The 24,084-nt window shown below is 51.2% G+C and overlaps 1 protein-coding gene across 2 annotated transcripts; it reads right to left on the reverse strand.

Moving 5' to 3' along the window:
- Positions 1-206: 206 nt before the first annotated feature.
- CNNM1 (cyclin and CBS domain divalent metal cation transport mediator 1) lies at positions 207-18,928 on the reverse strand. Of its 2 annotated transcripts, XM_083866230.1 has the most exons (13): positions 17,215-18,928; positions 7,436-7,579; positions 6,748-6,888; positions 6,310-6,479; positions 6,027-6,126; positions 5,802-5,849; positions 3,223-3,285; positions 2,078-2,235; positions 1,685-1,862; positions 1,256-1,369; positions 1,048-1,164; positions 645-772; positions 207-285 (listed from the first exon to the last, which is right to left on the reverse strand). In XM_083866230.1, exons 1-12 carry the CDS (start codon positions 18,725-18,727, stop codon positions 693-695), a joined length of 2,826 nt encoding a protein of 941 aa, XP_083722356.1. In that variant the 5' UTR covers positions 18,728-18,928; the 3' UTR covers positions 207-285; positions 645-692. The 2 variants fall into 2 exon arrangements, with proteins under 2 accessions (XP_083722356.1, XP_083722357.1); XM_083866231.1 differs by lacking the exon at positions 3,223-3,285.
- Between the last annotated feature and the right edge of the window lie 5,156 nt (positions 18,929-24,084).

The following is a 24,084-nucleotide window of genomic DNA, read 5'->3' on the forward strand; positions in this document are numbered from 1 at the left end:
GGATGCCGTGACAGACACTTTTTCACCTTTCCTTTTTCCACCTCTTCCTTGAGACCAGATGCTACCAGGGAGCAGCTGGGCAAGGGCCCTCGGACTCCAGCTAGCTGGTCAGGCTGCCTGGGTGGTTCAGCCCTGCCGGGAGTACATCCTTTCTCGCCTGGGGATGAGGCTCTGCACAAGTCCTGCAGGGAGGGGCGGCACGAGCGGGCGGACAGGCAGCGAGCGAGTGCAGACCTCCTGCTGTTGGACGTGAGCCTCATGGCAGAAGACCCCCATGCTGCAGACCTGCAAGACACAAGAACAGCCTGGTGCAGGTGGCCAGAGCTTGCCCTCCCTGACCTGTTGCTGCTCAAGCCTGCAGCACCTTTCCTAGCCAGGCTCAGGGGTATACTGGCACAGACACAGGTTTCTAGTGAAAACATAAGCCAAGGTCTCATTCCAGTCTCTAACATCCACTCTGCTGTTGAGAGCAGACCCTGCTCTATATCCTTTGACCCTGCTCCAGCTGCCAGCAACACACACCTGCATGGGCTCCAAACTACCCCATTTGGCTTTGCTGCCTGAAACTTCATTTAACACTATTTAAAATTAGTGACCTCCCACTTGCCGGGGAAGGAATGTTGCACCAAGAGCCAAGTTCCTACCTCCAGTCTGCATGGGCCTCCAGCACTGTGCTCTGGCCACACTGCTGCTCAGGTGATTAATGGGGCGAGATTGGAGCTTTCCTCTGGCGATTTCTCACTTTCTGATGATGTCCGCTGCTTACGCCCACCTGCAGCAGCAAGGGTGCTTAGGGCTGGGGTGTTGGGAGCCAAGGGTGCTCAGGGCAGGGGTGCATAGGGTCAAGCCAGGACCTAGTGGCTGGCTCTGCCTGAGCTAGCCCTAGGTGCTGTTTTGCCTGCTGCTGAGGTACTGACAGGGAATTAGGTTGTCCCCTGTTCCCGCCAGCCCCATGCAGAGTGTCCCCACGACAGGGCTGGGGAACAGCTGACACAGACAGTGGGGTGCCGGGGCAGAGTTCTCCCCTGGGTGTGCCCAGTCACTCACTGAGGGATCTCAGCAGCCTCTTGCCCAGTGCCTCCTCAGAGCTGCTCGGCGATGAGCTGGTCCCCGCCTCTCTACCCGGGGACTCCACTTCCAGGACGGTCCCGCAGCACTCACTGTCTGCAAAAGCCCAGCACGGCTGCAGCACCTCAGGGCACCATGGCCTTGCCAGCCCCGGGGTCTGAGGTGTGTGTCCCCCAGCCAGACTCACTCTGCCGCTTGCTGTTCTCCTCGTTGTCAGCCAGCTCCTCCTGGATGAAGGGGATGCCCTCCATGCGCAGGAACACTGACTCGCTGGGGCTGCGCAGCCCCTCAGAGCGGCTGCCTACAGGGACACAGAGCAGGGAGGTGCTGTGCCCTGGGGCAGGACGTGGCAGGATGCCAGCCATGGCAGCAGGTCCAACTGCCAGGGGCCCCGGGGGACATGAGTGCAAGGCAATGAGGAATTACATGCCTGCACACTGCAGGCATCCACAGGTGTGTGTATGCAAACGCCCACAGTGTATATGAGCCCCACCCTATGTGCAACTGCATCCCAGAGGTGCTGTGTGCATCATGCCAGAGGGTCCCAGCACAGACTCCCCTAGGGGACTTGCAGCGTTGGCCTGTGGCAGGGAAGGAACGCTGTTGGGTGACTCACACATGATGCTGTTCCTCTCATTCAGGAGGGTGGCAGGGTCTTCCTTGGGTGTCTGTGGGGTTCCCCGTGCAGTTGAGGCCTTGGTTGAATCCCTGTCGAAGGCCTCCATGTCAGGGGACTGGGGTGAGCTGTCCATCCGGCTGGCCACCAGTGCATTGTGGTACTGCTGCCGGGTCACCTGGGCACACAGACGTGCACCCACCTCAGTGGGCACCGAGCCCCACCAGGACCTCTCGGAGACTTGGTGGCTCCAAACCTCCAAACAGCAGGAGTAAGTGCAGGACTCCTCAGCACCCACTGGGCACCCACCAGGCTCCTGGGGCACAGTGGGGCAAGAGGGTGCCTGGACAGGGGTGGCCAGGATGGGAGAGTCCCTGCCAGCCCTGCCCATACCTTGACAAACTGCACGTCGCAGAGGATGTGCACGGAGTAGTCGGGCGTGTAGATGTTGTTGCTGCTGCTGTGGAGCTGCGTGCTGCTGCCTCCATAGTCCTCCCGGTTGGGGGACTCGGAGCGGTTGAGGCCACTGCAGCGTGACGGGGACCTGTTCACTGCAGGAGGGGACAGCAGAGAGGCAAACACTCGCTCTGGCTCGTGGTGTTGCTTGGGTTCCCAGTGCCGGTGTAGGGCCAAGGCAGACCAGTGACCTCCAGCGGCTATTCCCCAGGACACGGGGCTGGCAGGGGCCCTGAGGGAGACCTGCAGCCTGTCCTCCTCAGTGCACAATGGTGTGGAGACCGTGCCATGTCAGCCCTACACAAACCAAGGGACTGGGCAGGACACTGACCTGGTGCCAGCAGCAAAGGTTAGGGCAGCTGCCGCCTGTCACTGGCAGCTCTCCTGTTAATGCTGGCCTTCTGTACTGCATTTGGCACAACTTCTCCTGGTTGCAGCATGCAGCCTGTGAGTATTTGCTTGACCTGTCTCAAGGGCATGCTCCCATTCATCCCGACTATGACAGATCAGGAGGAGAGGCTGCCATGGCAAGCTGGCCTGTCACTCACATTGACTGATGGCCTCTGACACACAGCATGGCCTCTGATACACAGCATGATGGATTTTGTCTACTCAGTGATTTAGTAAGGAAAATAGGCAGTTTGTTCCTGGCATAGGTGACATCTTGCTGACTTTGCTCTGCAGCTAAAATGCCTTTTTATTACCCGGATCACCAGAAAGCACTGGGGGCAGGGCAGCAGGCATGCAGTGCTGCAGGTCACTGTCACCAAAAGCAGCAAGCCAAAGCCCCAGGTGCTAAGTGGAGGAAATTACAGGAAGTGCACACCAAAGAAAGCCCAAGCTGCCCATGTCTCCCCCTTGTCCCCATCCCGTTCTTCCAGGATTTGCATCATACTGGGGAGGCTGTGGCAGGACTGCTGTCCCCAGTCTGCCACCAGTGCTCCAGCCAGTGAGGGGCTGCCCAGGGGTGCCGTGGGTATTACGCAGCATGCAGGGTGGAGGGGGCTTGGGGCACTGTGGACAGGGTGCTGGAAAGAGCCTGTCACATGCAGAGGTCCCTGGCCAAAGCCATGCCCTGTTACCTGGAGAGCCAGCCAGGGAGTCCCCTCTGCTGAAGGCGAAAGTACGGGACACTGAGACAGGCACTGCAGAGAGAGGGAGGGAGAGGAAGGAGGAGACCCAGGGGAAAGGTGAGGGATAGAGGTGAGGGTGGAATACAGACCAAGAGGAAGAATAAGAAAAAGAATCATGTGCAAGCAGTCCTGGGCTGAGCTCCCATTGCTCTCTCCAGCATCCCTTCCCACCCCTTTTACACCTTCTTGCTTCTGCTCTGGAGAGGTGCTTGTCAGTCCTGGGGACAGAGCCACCTGCAGGAACACAGACTTTAAAGTTGTAAATTAGCAGGTTGCTCTGTGATGGTGTAAGGGGAGGTGAGGCTGGCAGGGGGGATCTGCTCCTGCCAGGCCTGTCTGCAGAGCCACACAACTTCCTAGAGCCCTGGCATGGGTAGAAAGCATCTTTCCCCCATGGGTTTAGTGCTGGCACTTGGCTCTAGCCCTTTACCCCAGGATAGGGGACTTTGTGGTCAGCTTATGCCACCTGGGAAATGGGGGTAAGCTAAATCACTACACTTGGTATCTGGGATGCTCCTGTGTGTGCAGGCACATGGCAGAGAAGGAATATGCTCTGCAAAAGTCGCTGCCTCAGCCCCACAGTTGCAGGCAGGGGCTGACAGAAGCTCTTCAAGGTGACGCAAAACAAAGGGATTCATGTCAGGCTGCCTGCAGTTCCTTGCAAGGTCCCGGGTCTCAACAGCCTTCAGGTGATGCTGAAAAGAGCTACCCACTGTGGGCTGATCCTTGCAGGAACTGCAAGAAGCCAGGACTGCATCTGGGGCTGTGTGACCCATTGCCACAGAGAAGGTAAATCATAGACACTCACTTTCCATGTTTTATTGCCATGGGTTACAGCAGCAGTGACAATTCCTGGGGCAGACCATTCTCCCTCCAGTGATTGCTGCCCTCCACAGTGTTCCTGGGCCATGCCTCAGAAGATGGGGGAGCACAGAGAGACCAATATACAGGGTGAGTGATGCACTCCTCAACACTTGTCAGTCTCTGCTTTCATCACTGCCATTGCTCACCTTGGAAGTAGTGGGGGATGTGAGCCTGCTGGCTGTCAGCCCCTTCCTCCAGCCATTGCCATGATCCCCCCAGCTGCCAGCCCTCCTGCCTGAGGTGTCCTGCCCTACCTCCAGCCACTGTGCCTGGAGCACAACTGCAACACTCTAGGAATTATCTGCTGCCTATGTGATTACTGATTAAAAATTGCTTCAAATGTAAAACCCTCAAGAAATTTGTCCTGTAGTCACCTTTTCTAATCTCCCTGCTGCTCCCCCAGGAATTCCTGTTCCGTGTCCTGCCCCGAATCACAACCTTCTGCAAATAAAAAAGGACATCAGCATGAAGCACTTCCTGGAATGACCTTGTCCTGATGGGAGCAAAGGATGAGTTGATAACCACTAGCATCAACTCTGTGCTCCCACTGCCTGACCCTCCCACAGCGTTTGTCAGCACACAGCACCAATGCCAAAGATCAGCTGGTGATAAAACAGTTGCATAACAACAGTTAATTAATAACACACTGTTAAATGCTCTAGGATGACGTCTGAATTCTCAGCTGTGATACATCACTCACACTCTTCTCTTCTGGGCTTTCCTTCAAGGAGGAAAGAGGATGCCAGCCTCCACCACAAGGGCGATGCCTTGTCACCTCCTAGCCTGCTTCCTTGCTGGCCAGGGGTGTGGCGCAGGTCTGCCCCACTGCAGGCAGGAATGGCTGAATGGCCAAAAACACCTCATGACAGTGTCATGCGGGAGCAAAGGAGCCCTGAGCAGCAGCGTCCTGGCAGGCGGCACTGCAGACATGCATGGCTGTGCTGACACAGCTCCACTGCAGCTTCTGCCCTGTCTGACCATTGGGATTTGGATGAGGGATGTGACAGACTGGGGCTGGGCAGCACCTTGACCTGCTCCTGACCCACATAGGATTAAACATTTGCAGGGGTTATATCAAAGAAGGGGGTACCTCTGAGTCTCCCCTAATCAGAGCTCCCTGTAAACTCTTGCAAGGGGATCTGCTTATTAACCCATCAGCTCTGCAGGCAGGGAACTTACTGGCACTCTGCTGGCAGGAAATTTATTAGCACTGGGGTATCTACTCAGCTAATTTCCCACCATCCCGTGCAAATAGCTCACAGGTAAATCAACCCATCTCTGCGATTCCCAAGCAGCCCAATGTAGGGCCTGTGTTCAGCTTGTGCCCTGAGCCTCAGGAAGGCAAAGCTGGGTCTAGAGGTGTTATGCTGAGACCTAGAATGAGCATAACACCCACCTGTGGGCACTGCCCCTTGCAACACCAGCCATGCTGGTACCCACCAGCAGAGACACAGCACAAGGTAGAAACTTCAAAACGACTTCAAAGGGACCTCAAAAGGACCTCCAAGTCACTCTCTGGGGACTTTGCCCCTCAGCATATTGTTTCTCTGTCTACCTCAGCACAGAGTCTGAGCTGTTTTGCATGGGGAGAAAAGCCATCACTCCTTCAGCCAGCCAGTGCTGCAGAGAGGTTTCAGGGCCTCAGCCTGTCACAAAATACTTACGTAGGAAGGAGGATCCTGCCAGGCTTCCCATTTTTCTCACATCGTTTTCTGAAACAACAATTGGAGGTGTAGGAATAGCAAAGAAAGGGCTCCTGCTTGCCCCATGCCCCAAAGCAGGACCACCCCACCCCATGACCACCCCCTTCTCCTGTTACCAGCTGGTTTAGCCTCCATGGATGCTGCTGAAGCAAAGGCAGGGCCAGAGGGAGCCCACAGAGGCCTCACCTGAAGAGACAACAGCCATGATGGCAGGGACACCATAGTAGGTGAATGCCCCATTCTCAAACCGCAGTCCTTCCTTGCCGACCTCCACCTGCACTTTCCCCTGGAAGGAGGAGGAAGATCCTCTCAGACAGGCACCCCATGCTCCTGACCCACCCTGCAGGGACCCCTGCCATCCCATACAAGAGGATGGGCATCTTTGCTGACAGAAGCAGCCTAGAACAAGGTGGCAAGGAGAAAACAGGGCCAAGCCCTGCCACCCTCTGCCCGCTGCTGCCCCAGGCACCTGCAGGATGAGCACAAAGTAGTCGACGGGGCGGTTGCGCTGGTAGAGGTAGTGCTCCGCTGCCTTCTTGTTCTTTCGGTCATACTTGAGCTCCTGGATGACATTGGGGTGTTTCAAGAGCCGCAGCAGGATCTTCTCAGAGAGGTAGGGGGACTTGAAAGGCTCCACTTCTAGAGGGGAGGCAACACACCTGTGCTATAGTTCTGGGACTGCTGGGAACCCCTCATCCTCTGAGCTGCACAGCCCTGCTCCTGCAGCCTAAGCACCCACTGCCAAGAGGGGACCCAAATGCAGACCCACACTGGTAGGGCACTGGAATGTCCAGGTTGTAGGTCCAGGCAGGTGGAAATTGCTCAGCTGGGGGGAGCCCGACCCAGGAATGGCTTAGGGATGCCCTGTGGGGCTGGTGCTGCAGGGCTTGCACAAGGGCAAGTGTACCTGTTGCCATGAACCGATGGGTAGCCAGGAGGAGCTGTGGGGAGATCTTCACCTTCATCTCACTCTCTGAGAGCCTGAAGATGGAGAAATCCTGGGGCTTGCGTCCCCGGTGGGGAACCCGCTCCTTCTTCCGATTGTCAGCTGCAGGCAGAGGAGAGCCATCACTCACCTGCAGCAGCCACAAAGCTGCTGCAGCTGCAGGGCCCCGTGGCACATGCACACGTATGGACAGGCACATCTTGCTGCACCCTGTGGAGCAGCAGATGGAGCAGTGGAGCACATAAAACCTGCTCTACATCCAGCCTTGCTAGCAGCTCCCGGGGCAGGGAGCGGGATTGTGAAACACACTTATTCCTCAGGAACAAGCCCTGGGTTGTCCTGGATGGATATATCACCCAGGGTTGCAAATGAGCTTGGAAACCACCCATTTCATGCCCAACATATTCCTAGGCCAGCCCTGCCCAGCCACCCGCTGCTGATGCTGGTACTTCTCTATTTCGAGCATGTAAGACTCCCTGACACCTGACCAGCACTTCTCCATCATTCCTGTCTTTCCCACCATGACAGCAACTTATTCTGGGGAAGGACCACAATTTGCTCTGGCCTATTTCCTACCCACATGTCTGTCTGTCTGTGCAGGCTCCCACCCTGGCTCCTGCAACCGCAGTAGCTGCTCTGGGACACTAACTGTACAGATCCGTCTCATCCAGGATCTCGGACTTGATGATCTCCTCAATGACATCTTCCAGGGTGACAATGCCCATCACCTCGTAGAACGGGTCTCCTTCCCCTTCATTGTTCACCCGCTGCACGATGGCCAGGTGGGACTTTCCTGCAGGGGAAAAGCAGAGTGGCAGTGAGACACTTGGCCCAGTGATCCTGAGAGGGATGCCCTGTGTGGTGAGAAGGCAGGTGGGCAGGGTTTGGTGGGAGGCACAGATCACAGCAGACACTGTCACCCAAACCCACCCCACCTGTGCCAGCCTAAGGAGAAGGGCTGGACACACAGCCCAGCCTAACAGGGCAGCTGCTGTCCAGACTGATTTGTAGATGTAGGCTCTTTTTTGGGGCCACCTTTCTCTTTACCCAAGTTGTGAGTCACTCTGTCAGCTCTTTGAAAGCCTCCTGTGCAGGGATGAATTGTATATGATACCAGCTCTTCCTTACCCTCAGCTTTACTGGCATGAAACAACTCTTAACAGAACAATGAGACAATGTTCTCCAACACAGAAATGTGAATGTGTCCTTGGCTCTACTGATTTCCCATATCCTCTTGGTGCTTTCTTATTCTGTTGCTAATTATCTTTCTTATTAAATTTCCAGGAGCAGCTCCCCCTCATCTTTCTATCCATCACTGTCTAGACCAACCCTAAGGCTTTTCTTAAAATATGGGCCAAGCATCCATCTCCTTGAAACAGCAGCTGGTTTTTATGCAGAAACAGGTATGTTTGTTTGCAGCTTTCAGCCCAGCTCCTGCAGAACTCTAGGGTGAACCATCTGGATGCAGACACAGAACACTTTTCAACCCATCATCTTGCACTTGAAATTCTCCTCCAAGCCCTGCCCTTGACAGCATCTTCCCTATGTTACCTTAAACAAGCAGAGCGAGACCAGGACCTTCAGCTGCAATGATGTTGACTCCTGCTTGGAAGTTCCAGTGTTCCTGGATCATAGTTTCAGCTTCCTCACTTGTCCCTTGTAAGCTGGCAGCTCTGCTGATACATTCTCAAGTTTCTTGGTTTTGGCATACTTGAAACATTTCTATTTGTTTTTGCATGTCCAGCTCTCTGTGAGCTGTTTTGACTTTTTCAACATCTCCCTTCCTTTACTGGCTGCTCTGATTTATGGTTCTGTTCAGCATCTTGACCAGAACACAACTTCCAAGTCTCAAACACCTTCTGGGTTTCTAGCACCCAGTGTATTCTTGGACCTGCCAATGAACAGCACTGGGTTTCTTACTTCCCATGTGGCTCCCACACTGCCCAGCAGTGCACACAGATCCTGAACCTCCAGTTTTACTTAAAAACATCCTCATTGGCACCACAGTCAAAAACTTCTGCTCCCTCTGTTTGCTCTGCATCCCTGGGTTCTCCTGTTGCAGTGCCTGCACAACCCCACAAGTACTGCAGCGACCTCTGGGAAGCTGCTAACACCTTATTTTCCCCATGAGCTCAGAGCTGAGCTGCTTGAGCAGCAATGGTCACCCAAAACAGGGGCAGGTCCCCTCTGCTGTGCAGCTGCCTTTGCATCCACTTCTGCCATTAACCCGTCCCAACAAGCTCTCCTGCTGCTCCCGACAAGGGACACGAACAGTATTCATGCATAAAGATGTGGTAGGGTGGGCTCTGCCTGGTGCACAGCTCCTTCCTCACCCGCAGTGCCTCCTGGCTTGTCCCTGCACCTCTGCACACCCTGAGCAGCCTGGCAGTCCCACAGACGCCTCTTGCTGGGGATCATGTGGCCTTCAAATAACCCTGCCCTGGATCTGAGACGAGCAGACGACATTTCTCAGCTGAAGATCAGCACTATACATTTCTCACAGCAAATCTTGGGCATTTTCCACAGAATAAATTCCCTCCTCCTCATACCAAGCTTTTATTGCAAGATTTCAGAGAGCAGCTCACTGCCTCCCACGCCTACAGATTTAGAAATGAGAACAGAACATTGCAGCAAGTAGCACTGAGATGCACTTTAAAAAACCAAATCAATAGCCCTGGGGCACTGGAAATTCAGCAAGTTCTTTGGACTGGGCTATTTAACTCCTTTCATACATAGGTTTGTGCATCTTTTCTGTTCAGTTGGTCAAAAAGCAACTCGGAACTTAAAAAGAAAAAAGCAGAGGAGTTGGCTGCAAGATAGCAGCAACAGCTACGTTTCATCTTAGCAAGTCCAGCTTTTGAAAATGTCTCCTTTGCCAAACTCTGCTCCCAAACACTGGGGCCATCTGGTCTCCTACAAGTCCTTGTGTAAGCGAGGAGAGGGAAAAAGTTATTTCTTTTGGCTGAGAGCTTGTTGTTAATGACATTTACATGCAACCCAAAACCACCAAGCCCTTATGAAAAGCTTAGGTGCTACTTAAAGGCAGTCAGAGAGTGATGGAGGCAATTCTTTTTTTTGGCCAAACACCTACATCGACACTGCAATTTACACTAGAAATGTGATTCAAGCTCCATGTTCACATAGCTGCAAATGAGATTATTTAGAAATAACCCAGCACCATTAGCCTGGAAGGAGACCCATGGTTTCACTGTGTTGGGGCAGAGCCAGTAGGGCTGTTAGAACACTCCAGAGTTCTTTATTTTCACAGAAAATAAACACTTTATTCACACTCCAAACCCACAGGTTCATGTTTCCACGTTAAAAATGGAGCAGGTACCCAACAATGGAAACTTGTTGCTGTTCAGTGTGGTTGCTGCTGCCCATACCCAGCCCATGCCTGGCCAGCTGGTATCTATGTCACAAAAAGTCCTGAATGCCAGCCAGTCACAGACCTTTAAGTGAGTGCTGCTCACAGCTGCTCCCTTCTGGGAAAGGGCTGACATGCTCTGATTTCCTACCTGAGGGACATGAAATCATTTGCAAAGCTGTGCCCCATCCCCCTGACCTGACTGGGTCCTGTATTTCCTCCCATCAGCTTTTTAACAGACTCCATAAATTTTGGTGGGGGGTTTGCAGGTGTCTTGGCTGTATGGTCACGGCTTGTTCCCTCCCGGGCAATGCTGCCAAGCTCAGCTATATCCCTCTGCCCAGCCCTGGGAGCTGCTACACTTGCACAGGAGGAAAAGCAGTGGCCTTTACAGCATGTACAAGGGCAGATTCTGGGCAATGAGATGGAAGCAACGTCTAAGGGGGTGGCATAGGGACAGATCTGGGATGCCACAGGGGTCACATTTGCCTCTGCAGCCATTATCCAGCAGGTCAGCCTCAGTGGGAGCACAACAGAGGGAGGAAAATCATTTAAACAAACCCCCAAACTTGATCAAAACCAGCTTTAAGATCTGTAAAGCTGATTTCAAACCCCATGCTATTGTAACCACTGCTCGATAGCTCAAATGAGACGAATTATAAGGGTGAGCTGCTTCCCCACTAGCAAGCTGTCACAAGTGAACTTTACAAGGCTATCACTGATGCAGGAAAGCACAGTGAAACACTTGAGAATCAAAGCCTTGGTTTGGCAAATGCTAGAACAAATGGGCAATTAACTTTCCTTGTGCGAGCAGCTCCGCCGGCCTCCGCAGGACTGCTCTGGCACAGGAAGTCTATAGGTGATTAAGTGTCTGCTCAGCATGGGATACAACTGCACTAAATTCTTTATGAGCTACATGAAATCTGCTCTTTTCAAACAACAGCTTCAGTGGAAAGTTAATGCCTCAAAATGCTAAATTACAGAGCTAATATAAACAGCTGAGAGCTTCCAGATGGAGCAAGCATCTGAACAGATATCCAAAGCTTTTATGCCCATTTTTAGGAGCCTTGTTTTTCATAGGCACCTAAATGACCTTGGGCTCATAGATCCACCTCACAGCATCTTCCCCAATGAGGGAACTGGGTCTGAACACATGGAAATGCCTTGACTTCTGGGAAGGAAATTGCCGTTAGTTTCAAATATAGCCTAGACTACTTATCATTTTTTTGTATAGGTACCCTGCCAGAGGAATGTTAAAGATGCTTTAGCCTTGTCTCTTGTTCCACAGAATGAATATCCTGAGCATGAAATTAATTTTCATAAATTTTACAGTAAGATCTGAAGCTGTTATTAGGAGATCAAAGGTACAGACAGAAACCTGTGCCTGAACCATTTACAGCTGAAAAATGGACAAAAAAATTCTTAAATAAGGTTGATTTGTGAAACAACTATGATGTAAGTGATATCTATTTTCTGTGTGCTTTTCTTCAGAGCTCTTCACAGGGGCTGCCAGCATCTCTGTGCCCTCTTGCCAACCTGCATCTAAAGCAAGTGGGGAACCTCATTTGAACACCTTGAAGTGGAAATGTGTGCGAGTGTGATCCTGTGTCACCACGACTCTGCACCATGGGTGAAAGCACACATTGCCTCTAGAGGAAAAGCACATCTAAGCAGGGGGGAAATAACCAAGAGGGCTGCAGGGTCACCCAGCTCTACAGGAATAAGAGCTATGTAAATGAAAAACTGTAAATCCTAACCTAACCCAGACCTTTCTTGAAGACAAAAACTTCACCTGCTTACATCTGTCTGTAGCCTTTCCCATATTCTCTTTTTGTGCTTTTCCTAATCCTAAGGAAAACTGTAAAAAAGATGGAATATTTGGAATAGCTGATCTATTACCATTGCAGATCAGGAAGGTAAGGAGAAGATTAGGAACCTCATCTTCATCTGTTGTGCAACAGGATCCTGACCTCCTGGGCATCCAACAGCTCAGTATGAAGGTGCCTGTGACAGCTATGAAGAGGGAATAGGTGGCAGGGTGCCCTTTTCCTCAAGGACTTGGCTCCCTTCTTGCTTTGCTGAATGCCTGCCCAGAGCAGGCCTGATCCTGGGATTATTGGGGTGGGGTAGAGCAGTCCAGGATTTACACAGTAAGATTTAGCACAGTTTAGTGGGAAAAGCACAGAAATGTTTCCGGCAGAATTGCAGCATGAGACACTGAGACCATTTTTTGCCTATCAGCAATTCACTTGCTCTCAGCCTGGCAATCACATTCCAGGGGACATGTAGGTGATAGTTCCTGGGTAAAACTGGCTCCTGAACCAGACAATTTCCTTGGGAGGTCATTGCTTCAGCTCATCAAGATGCCCAACAGAGTGACTATAGCCCTTGCAGAAATCTCTTGAAGGCTGAGTTAAATTTGAAGCAACACTGTGTGCTTACAGTGCCTGTGGGATCAGAAAGATGGTACAAAAAGCATCTGAAATGGTATTGACCCCAATTCCTGGCAAATGTAAGCACCTTCTCCAGCTACATTCAATTTGCAGACATCTAATAGAGGCCAAGGAGCATTTTGAAATGTAAAGACAGACCCTCGGGCAGAGCTGTCCTCCACAGGACAGGCTGTTTTCCCTGCTAAGCCTGAAAGTTTGAGGTTTGGAGAATTTATTTTTAGAAACTCTTAAAAGATGCCAAGCCACAGAAGGCTAATTTGAGTTGCAGCTCAGCCTCTGCCCTGCTGCAGGAAAATGAACATTAAGAGCAAATTTCCACTGTTCCTCTGACAGAGGAAAGTTACTTGCTGAAAGGTGCCAGTGCTGAATATAGACCCCTCCAGGAAATCATTTTTAGAAACAAAACCCATAAACAACTTGATGAAGGGACAAGACTGTGACTTCCCAGAGGCACTACAAAACAAGGAGGTGGACCTCACAGAAGAGGCTCCCATGAGGAGTTATATCACTGGACTGGAGCTGCAACATGCAGTGCTTGGTTATCTTCAGGAAAGGAGGAGAAACAGATTGTATCACCCACAACATTTCACACTGAATTAATGCATAAACCCTTCTTCATAGCTCCACATTCCCTAGGTAAAGTTTATCCTACAGAAAGCTCATCTGCCTCTGACATAGTTTTAGCTTGCTAAATATGGTGCAATTTTTTTTTTGGTGTTATTAGGTATTTTCTCCTGGGGGCCCAGAATAAAGCCAGGTACTCCAAGGTGTACCAATACAAATTGCCACGAGATTGTCTCCCAGTTTTTTTACTCCTTCAGTATTTTCATCTTTTTTTCACCAGGCTGCAGGTAGTAAAATTACTGTACTGGTATGTATTTTCTTATTTCTAGCATTTCTTCACTTAGCACTTCTCAGTTAATGCTACACAGCAATGTATGCCTTCTACAAAAAATGGTGTTTAGTTTCCCTGAAAAGATGGCAAATTGGGTGTCCAGCCCTCATTATTTCTGAGGGTTTTTTTGCTGAGTTTTGCTGAGAAGATGAAGTCAAAAGCATATTGCAGCACAAGTACTTCCTTGCTGAACCTGTCTCATGCTGCTGTAATGTTGTTTTTCTATATGGTTCTTGCAGCTGCCCTCCTCATTTGACACGTGGGTTGAAGTCTACACTATTCTCTTGCAGACAAGACCTCTCCTCTGGGGCTGTTTGGAGGCTTCTCTGGGGTTTTTCAGTTCCCATTGGGACCCTCAATTTAACCACCTCTCTACAGGAATCAGTACTGAAAGAGAAATCAAACAATGGCTGCAGCAGCAGGGCTGTGAAAAGGCAGAGGAGAAGAGTTTGACCAGCTCTGCTGTGATGGAGCAGGGGCCAGGTTTTGTTAACCAGGAGCTCACAGCTGCTCTTGGGCGCCATAACTACACTGAGCCAGTGGCTCCCTTGGTGCAGCTGAGTGTATGCTACTATTTCATACTGTTCAAATGTTAAATTAAATGTAAAGCTGATGCTACAAGTCTGTAGAAGGTAATCCCTTCCACACAAGGTCCTGCTGAGGGTGAGGCAGTTTGAGACACATCTATGGATTAAAATCAAGGTAAACACCAATGCATCTTAATGGAACGGCACTGAAATGAGGTTAGTGTGAGCATACCTAGAAACAAATGAAGGAAAGCTTCCCCTCAAACCCTGCTATAGAATACCAAAGAGGAAAAAAGGCTGATTATCTTCATAGCTGGGACAGAACAGTAAGAGAAAAGAAATGCCTCAAGTAAATAAGGATAACAGTGAGATATTGTGAGTAGGAGACAGAAAATGAAAGTGCTGTCAGAGGTGTGAGCAAGAGTCCCAAAGTTCTGTATTTAATAATCCCTTGACATTTTCAGTAAGAAAGAACAAATGTTTGTGTACTGTGGCAAAGAGCTCTGGCAGTGAAATTGTGTTACTTATACATTATGCAAAAAAATGACATTATGGGTATAGTGTATGTGGCAGAACATTAATCATTAGTGAAACAGATCAGAAGTACACACTGCCATCCAGGAAAAAAAGGATATAAACTGTTATAGGTATTTGGTATAAACATTATAGTAACAAAAATAAATAAAAGACAAAAAATTGTTTGAGTTGATGATGAGAAAAAGAAAGAAAAGCCAGCTTTTCTAAAGGCTTGTGAGGGACATAAGGACCTGGAGGTGGTTATTAATGCCCATCCTTACCAGAGACTTTAATTTCCTAGAAAGAGGCTGGGCTTTATCAGTGGGAGCATTTGCTGTCCTGCAGGCAGCTTGGATGTGTGAAGTAATGAATGCCTTCATTAAACACTTGCTGAGCCAACAAGCAATCAGCCTACTTTCTAATTAGTGAAGGTGTCTCAGAAGACCTGGCCATGGAAAGCAACCTTGATTGGATCAAACAAGATACTTCACCATAATTCAAACGGACACAGAAAAGGAGACAGTGATAAAGATTCTTAATTACAAATGGGAAATCTTTATTTTAGAAATTAAACAGTCAAGTGAGCAGGGCTGATGCAGCAGTGGATGGGGCTGAAGGCAGCTGGGAGCTAACATCTGCCACAGTGTGGGAACCAGCACAAGAACCTGTATTTGGAACTGGAAAAATAGAGTTTAGGAGGGTTCAGGGCTGGGCTGGGGGTAACTATTTGCAATTTGGATGCTGGGGGTGACCAAATGCCAACAAATAGAAGAAAGATTAATCAGAAGAAAACATCAATTCTTGGGAAGAAGAACATTTGGAGGAAAAGCCGGAATTGCTAAACACTATACAGAGTTAGATATGAAGACCAAAAGCAAGGCTTTTCAGCCATGGAGTTCAGAAAAGACAAGAAGTGAGGTGGGAACAGAAAAAGGGTTTAGGAAGAGCTCTAAATAGGGGCTGTAGCAAAACACCCCAGAAGGGCACAATAGCAGACAGATGTAAAGGAGGAAGAACTTCAAGTGATAGGCCAAGAGTTTAATGGAGCAAAGTTAAAGAAGGATGGATAATCTTCATCTGAGATGAGGACCAGCAGATGAAAGTGTAGGGCAGGTAGCAATACCCATGAGCCCAGGGAGCAGCACACACCAAACAGCTCTGTTTAAGGAGGGCAGAGAGGACAGCAAGCAAAGGGCAGGGAACTAAGCAACCACAAGTTCATTTTTACAGGTCTGTTGATTCACAGGGTACCAGGCTGTAGAAGAAATTTGGAAGGGGAAGTGTAGCAAAGTAAATCAGATAAATTGCAGGGGAGTCTGACCAAGGGAGAGGTTAGGATGTCAAAATCATCTGACATCTCTAGACAAGAGAAAGGTAGAAGAGACCTCAGGTGAACTTCAGTGCTATTGCAGGAAAGCACAGTTAGGAAGGAACTACAAAGCACATAAGGAATTAGGAAGACAAGAGACAACTGGCATGGGGGGAAGGGGGTGGGCATGGACTACTGCAGCTCACCAAGGTTGAACCCAGAGAACAATCTCAATGCTTTTGCTACCAGTCTTGTATAACACCCAGGAATTTTCTGATTTTCTCCATTGGGAGTCTCCAGTCCTGCTGAGGGGCAGAGAGGGAGGTGGTGGCACACAGAACTCCTCTGCCTGCAATCCTGAGTGGTAGCGGGAGCACAGGTGAACATCTCCGGAGAAGATGTTGACCTGCATGTATCTGATGAGCACATTCCTGGCACACTGAGCAATGTCCTATCCTCTCCTCCTCCCACCTCTAAAAACGAGCAGGAGATGACTCACAGAGATGCTTTCTCTGTATCTGGAGTGGACCAGGTTGGCCTTTCTCACATGATCAGCTGTGCCTGCGGCAGAGCAGCACAGGCAGCCCAGGAGCCAAGTGCTGCCCTCACACATTACATAATGCAGCATGTCATTGCTGCAGCCATTTCTGAGACTCACTCACCACAGTATGACGTAGTGAGCCACACGAGGAAAAACACAATTCCCAGAGGGAGGGAAAAACACATGCTGTGCGTATTCTCAAGGTATGGTTAATGAAATACAGCTCTCAGCATCTCTGGGGCTGCTGGCAGCTGCTGCATTATGAATGCTGTCACAGCTGCAAAAAAAAGCACAGCTCTTTCTAAGGAGATTTCTAAAGATTTCTTAATCATTTCTTCTTCCTTTAAACCACTTGCATAAGAACACTTCATAGACCTTCTTCTCACTGCTCAGCCGAAAATGTGAAAGCTAAGTAATGATTTCCTGTTATAAAGTCCTTCACACAGAACAGAGCAGAGAATGCTGGCTGGGCAATGGTGCAAGGCAGGTACCATACACACACTGCCAGGCCACTGCAGACACATCAGCCCCTGGGGGACAGGCCTGTCTGCTGAGCCAGCAACCTGTGAGGCCATAGGCTCTTACCGTCTTCATAACATCACAGGTACATCAAGGACTGGTGGCCCTCAATCCACCCGGGGATGTTCCACCAGGTGACACCAGGGTCATTGCCACACTAGCACATGCAGGGACCAATTCCCCCCAGCATCCCTGGTACCTGCCACATCCTGCCAGGAGGCTGCTGACCTGGAAATCACTGGGGGTGCAGAGGGGTGCAGGGGAAGCCTGGGGGGTGGGGAGGGTGGCCCGGCGACCTCACCCTTCTTGAACTCCTCAAGCAGCGTGTCGAGGCGCGTGTCGTTGAAGACGCAGTGGAGCGGGCGGCGGTAGAAGCGGGTGACGGTCTGCAGGGGAGTGCAGTCATCGGGGTCGACAAAGGCCAGGTCTTTGACAAAGAGCAGGTCGACAATGTTGTCGCGCCGGTCACCCTCATAGACCGGGATGCGGGTGTAGCCGGACCGGAGGATCTCAGAGACGGTGGCGAAGTCCAGCACGGCATCGGCCCGGAGCATGAAGCAGTCGGCCAGCGGCGTCAGCACATCCTCCACCACCTTGGTGCGCAGCTCCAGCGCGCCCTGCACCATGGCCAGCTCTTCCCGCACCAGGTCGCCGTGGGGGCCAGCGGCGCGCAGCGTCTCCAGCAGCCGCTCCCGCGTGGAAAAGACGCTGAGCTCCTGCCGCAGCGCCCAGTCCAGCAGCCGGCTGAGCGGGTAGCAGAGGGGGAAGGCGGCCAGCATCAGCAGGCGAGTGAGGCAGAGCGTGCGGGAGGCGATGGCCAGCCCGTGCCGCGAGCACACCGAGTAGGGCAGCACCTCCCCGCCCAGGAACACGGCGGCCGTGCACAGCAGCACCGGCAGCCAGGGCGCTCCCCGCGGCCCTCCGGCCACCGCGGGCCCGCCGCCGGGCAGCGAGGCGCAGAGCCAGCCGGCCAGGGCCGCGTTGGCCCCCGCCTGCCCCAGCAGCAGCGTGCAGAGCAGGTAGGTGCCGCCGCCGCCGCGCACCGCCTGCACCCGCCGCGCCTGCTCCCGCTCGGCGGCCGAGCCGCTGTTGCGCAGGACGCGGAGCTCCAGCGGGTCCAGCGAGAGCAGCGAGAGGCGCAGCCCGCTGAACAGCGCCGACAGCCCCAGCAGCAGCAGCGCGCCCAGCGCCCGCAGCCAGCCCGCCTCGGGCAGCGGCAGCAGCCAGGCGCCCAGCGGAGGGGCGGCCGGCCGCACCCGCAGCAAGAAGCCTCCGGCCGCGCCGTGGTGCGCCCAGGCCCGCCCGTCCCAGGCGCACAGCGAGAAGAGCCGCCCGCCCGGCGCCGCCGCCGCCTCGCCCTTGCGCGGCTCCCGCACCCGCACCTCGGCCAGCGCCGAGCCCGCCGCGCCGCCCGAGCGCAGCGGCCCCACCACCTCCACGTCCGAGGCCCAGGCGCTGCGCTCCCGGCAGCGCTCCGCCGGGCCCCGCGCCGCCGCGCTCCCCGCCGCCGCCTCCTCGATGAAGACCAGGCGCGGCTCCCGCTCCCCCGCCGGGCCGCGGCTGCCGTTGCCCTCGGGCGGCGGCTGGAAGTAGAGGCGCAGGAGGAAGCGGCTGCCCTCCGCCGCCTGCACCGCGCCGCCCTCCAGAGACACCCGGCCCGGCGTCGTGTCCTCGGGCCGCAGCCCCAGCAGCCAGGCGGCCCCGGCCGGCGGCCGCGGCGACAGCGAGAAGAAGAGCAGCAGCACGGCGCCCCGGCTCCGGCCCCAGCCGCCTCTGCTGCCGCCGCGCCCCGGGCCCGCCGCCGCCGCCGCCATACCGCTGTGCCGGCACCGCAGCGCCCGCCCGCCCGCCGCCCCGGGACTGCAGCGGGGAGCCGGCACCGCACGGCACGGCACGGCACGGCACGGCACGGCACACGTGGGCCGGGGGGCGGGCGGTCGCCGCGCCACGTGCGACCGGGAGCCGGCCCGGCGGGAGGGGCCGGGGGAGCGGGGTCGCCGAGCGGGCGCTACGCAGGGGACAGAGGAGTTCGCCCGCACGGCCCGAGCCGGAGCATCCCCGCGGCGGGCGGCACCGCGCTCTCTCCGCAGCCGGGGCGGTGCTGGCGGATCTCCGCCGGAGCACATCGGGGGTGACCCGGGGCAGCCCCCAGCCCTCGGGCAGCCCCGACAGCGAGCCCTGCCCCGGCCACCCGCGGCTGTGCTGGCTCCAGGTGTCATCCCAGCCACACCGACCGTGGGTCCCGGTGCGGGGCCGGGGCTTGTCCCGCACTCTGCGGTCGGGGTTTGCTGAGGGGCTTCTGCCAGCCGTCTCTGGAGCTGGAATTTGCATTCAGCCTCCCTCTGTTATCTGTCGAGGCCCTACTCATCAGCTTTTCAGTTCAAATTAATTTCCCCTCTTCCCGTGGGAGGGGTTTGGGGTTTTTTTGTTGTTGTTTGTTTGCACTTTTTTTAGTGGGGGGTGGGTAGTGGTTAGATTTCCAGTCTTTCTAGGAAACAAATGTACCACACTGTAACTACATTTGTTCTCAGGTCTAGACCTGATGGGGAATGTTGCTAGGGTTTATCAGCTTCCCAAGTATGGGCTCGAGAATGCACTTAGGGACTCTTTAAACTTTTGTGTCTTCCCTGGACCAACATTCACGACAAACTTGAAACAAGGCTGGGGAACTGGAAAGCAATTGCTTACAACTGCAACAGGCTCAGTAGTGGCAAAGCAGGAAGCTAGAAGATGTAATGGAGGCAAAGAAAGTGCCCGAAAAATTCTGATTATTCACCCATTATTGCTCCCACGAAAATAGGTCACTTTCTGTGTCAGTATGTCAGCAGGCAGACAGGCATGAAAAGCTACCAGAGGGATCTGTGCTCCTTTCTGTGTTACCAGAGACTCTCCTCTCTCTCTCTCTGGGAGAGGCCGCTATTTTTTCCCTCCAAAGGTGTTAAATTCACTGGGTGTTCACAGTGTGTGTTGTGTGCTGCTTCACAACCTCTTGCTGATCTTCCACTTTCTAACTCCCCTTTAGTACCACTGGGGAAATATTACCTGGTGCTCTACCTGGGCACGATTGATGGAGGAGCCAACTGATAACCTCCTTGTGCAAACCTCGCCCCAGGTTATGCTGCCTGAGGGACAGACCTCACCAGCTGCCTTAAGCAGTACCCAGAGTGACTCGGGACCAGCACAGCCTGCTCCTGCCTTCCTGCTATCTGCAAGGTGGGGGGGATGAGCACATGGCTGCTCCTTCCTTACTAGGACCTTGTGGGAACTACTGTCTGAGATCATCCCATATTTTAGCAACAGCAGGCTGTCATTAGCCCTGAATTTCTTGCAGATTTCTTGGTGCTGAGAACATTGTAAAGATGGTCTGGCTTTATGCGTCACTGCCATAGTGTTTTGTATTGCTGTTTGGGAGCTTTGTACCCATGCCAGTAGTTGCTCATGTTTATTAACTTGCAAGTTAGATTCCTGAAAGGTTTTCTAGTGATAAGTTTCTCAGTGTAGGAACTGAAGACTGAATTACAGACATGGGGTTTTTTTCAGTTATTTATGCATTTGGAAAGTATTCTTGTTCATAGTACCCTTGTCACTAGAAATCCCTGGACAGCGGTTTGGAAACCACTTGTCTAGCCTGGAACATGTGGGAATAAAACATGGCACTGCATGAGAAGGAACCACAAGGTGGCAATCTCTCGCCGCACTTTTACTGGCAAAATAAAGCTCTAGCCAAAAAAAATAAAAAATAAATTTTAAAAAATCGCGGACAGTAACTGTGTAAAGCTGCAGAGGCATTAGTCACATCTTGTACCTTCCAGAGTCACAGCAACATTCCTTTTGATGCTGGATTTTATCTTCCAAATGCTTTTCCCTTTAGCATGAAAATCTCAGTCTTGAGGAGCTGGCACTGTAGGCTACTCTTTGCTGGCTTTTCCATCTTTTGCCCCCAAATATGCAGCAGATGTTGCTTGTTAGATTGCTAGCTACCGGTGCTGCTTGTGTGCCTGCAGGCAGAGCTACTGTGTGCTTGGAGAGAAAGTTTCCTCCTGCACTGGAGGCACTGTCTGGTTCAAGGCATTGCTACCCTCATGTTATACTGATGTACAATATAATGGTTGCATCAGCACCCTGTTTCATGTGCTGACATGCCTCATTAAAATCACCTGGATGTTAGGACTAGGCAGTGACCTGCAGGCTGGGAGTGTATTTGGTCTTGAGGGGACTGCAAAGCTATAGTGACAGTGGCTCCACTCAGAAAAAGATGTGGCCAGAGGGGTGTAAAAGCTCAGAAGAGAAATAATGCTCAGTTTAAGGTAGAGCCTCTCTGGTCCTGCAGTATCAAACACCATCTGTTGCTATGAGCTCCATCTCGATCAGGACATAGTTGTGTTCTTGCCAGATGTTAGCTTACATGTGCTACATGTAAAAGTAAACTGGTGTGAAAGCTGTGGTCAGATGTGCTTTCAGTAGGATTTGCCCTGCATAAGTGATGACGTGCTAGCCAGCCTCTTGCTGAGAGGATGCACTCCAGAAGTTGCAGGTGTGTGGTTGGAGTGCGTTCAATGAGTCAAGATAGGAAATATCTTCCAAAGTTCCAAATAAGACAAAACAAACTCAGCTTTAGCACATGCTCAATTGATCGAGTCTTTGGCAAAATATGACATGAATTTGCAATGTTCTCACTGAGGCCTGTCCTGGCTGTATCCTGCCTGGTTAGGCCTTCAGCAAGTACAGCATAACTGTCTTTTTTCTCTTATGCTGAACCCTACTTATTTTACCTGTTTTTCCCCAACTCTTCAGTTAGGAGTGACAACCTGATTCCCACTCACAGCACTGCTCAGGTTCAGTTTTACACTATGTCTGCCACCACTGAGGTCCCTCTGCAGCTTATGTCACAGCCCACAATATTCACAAACCTGCCAGTGGTGACTTCTCTAGTCACTGCTGTCCTCTTCCAGCTCTGGCTGTTCAGGTCCAGACAGGACCTGGAGGAAGTGGGAAGCATGGACATAGGGAGTTTCCTAAAGTCTCTTTACATGACCTTGGCTTTAAGGTCTGAAATCGGAGTCCGGGAGGCTGTGGGTTGCAATTCACTTCCTTCCTGGTTGATGGGAGCCCAGGGGCTCTGCTGTCCGCTGGTCCTCTAGAAAAGGGCCAGGAGCCACCAGGGACTCCTAGTGGGGATAGAAATGTTAGCAATCCAAATCATGATGGGAAACAGAAGGAGTAAAAAAAAAAAAAAAAAAACAAAACAAAACAAAACAAAAAAACAAAACAAAAACAAAAAAAAAAAAAAAAAAAAAAAAAAAAAAAAAAAAAAAACAAACAACCTGATTTTTATTTTTTTTTCCAGAAAGCAGGAGGAAATCTAGCAAGGACAAGGCTGGCTTCTCCTGGAACATATGTGCAATCTGATTGACACTAATGCTCTGTAGCCAGCTTAGAGAAGATACTTTCCCTAAGTAAGTGAAATAAGCACTGTGATGTGGGATATATGATAACTTCAGAAGCAGAGGGAATAAGACCCCAGGCAAGAGAGCTGCAAACTGTCTCTTTTTTTTCCTCTCCTTTTTTCCATCACTAAGTCTGTGACGTTCAATTAACCCTCCTTCTCTGTCCTGGCCATGGTGGCTGCAGCTTTGCAAGGCTTTACCCAGCCTTCTGGATGATAATGTGTTAAGCACTTGGTTTGTGATAACCAGTTTTCTCCTGAAATGATACCAAAAGTCTGCTGTTTTGATTTAAACTGTTTTCCAAGCATTTTGGTTAATAACAAAAGACAGTCCATTCCAAGAGAATCTAGCTTGAGGAAGCCATGAAATTTAATTCATTTTTGCAACTTAAATATATAATCAGTGACATATGGTAATAGTAAATACAGGGGGAAATGTCATTGTTTCAGTCAAATTTCTGCATTCAGTCAAAATCTAATAGTTGTAACATCAAACTGTATTTTCCATTGAACAGGAAATAAAGCATCATTTTTTCAAAGAAAATAGACATGCAATTGCATGCCTATTACATTGCTTATATAGCTTTATTTTTAGCTTTCTCCATTCTGCTGTTCTAAAGGAATAGCAGAAGGGAAACTGTGGAGGGAAAAGATACAAAGCAACACCCAGTTGCCCGTGGTAGAAAGGACAAAGATATCTGTGCTATGAATAAATACACTTTTCCTACAGTTTTTTTTCAGGCAATAAGCTTCTGTGCCTGGGTTAGGGACTCTGCACCTCACCCTTCACTTCTGCCGACATGCCAGCCCTTAAGCAATGAGGTGAGAATGAGTTCCTGTAAGGGCTCTGGAATTTATGCAGAAAGAACATTGCTTTTTCTGGATTTATTTGAGAGCTTTTTCTGGGCAATGGAAGCAGAGTATTTGGTTTAAAGTCTATCTGGCATCAGCCTGTATCCTTCTCCCTCCATGGGTACAGGTCACTGATGTAGTACTGGCCTTTCCCTCTCATTCAGTGGTGCTTTCTTCTGACCCTACAAATCTCCTTATGCACATTTAACTTTATTTCTACTCCATGTATTTGTCTAGTTTTCAGGCATGACCCGTAGTTTTCTCTTCTTGCTCTCTACCCATGAGTTTCATGTGCTGTTTCTGATTTCTCTAATGCACACCAACAGTTTGCAGCTTTGACACAGCTGATTTGTCCTGTCTTTGTCTGTAGCAGGGTCATGCTCAGATGTTTGGATAGAGCTGGGGACACAGAGCTTATTTGCCCAATGCAAATAAATACAGAGGAGAGCGGTTTACTATTTTATCATTACCTGAAATATTCCAATTCTTTTCTGTTTCTCTCACCCCAGCAGCATCTCTGATTTGAGAGCGTTTTGGCTGCTCTTTCTTCCCCTGAGCTCCATCTCCTCGTTGATTTCTGCACACAGTTCCTTCCTCTTTTTCATAATTGACTCGTTTGTTCCTCCAGTCTTGCACTTCATCCATCTTCTTACTTCCCCTCTCTGATGCAATTCTTATGTCCACTTCCTCCATTTTTGCTGCTGGAATGTAAAGCATCCCTCCAGAAAAATAGAAGGTCTCTGTCAGCTTTTGCCATCCCCCTCATAATTCCCTCTTCCTTCACCTCTATCATCTCCCCCAGATGGTGGGACAAATACTCACTTGCATTCATTCTCAGGCTTGTAAAATTGGCATATTCACTTCTCTTTCTTT

Source organism: Zosterops lateralis (assembly GCF_965231275.1).
Source record: "Zosterops lateralis genome assembly, chromosome: 8".
In the NCBI taxonomy this organism is placed as follows: domain Eukaryota; kingdom Metazoa; phylum Chordata; class Aves; order Passeriformes; family Zosteropidae; genus Zosterops; species Zosterops lateralis.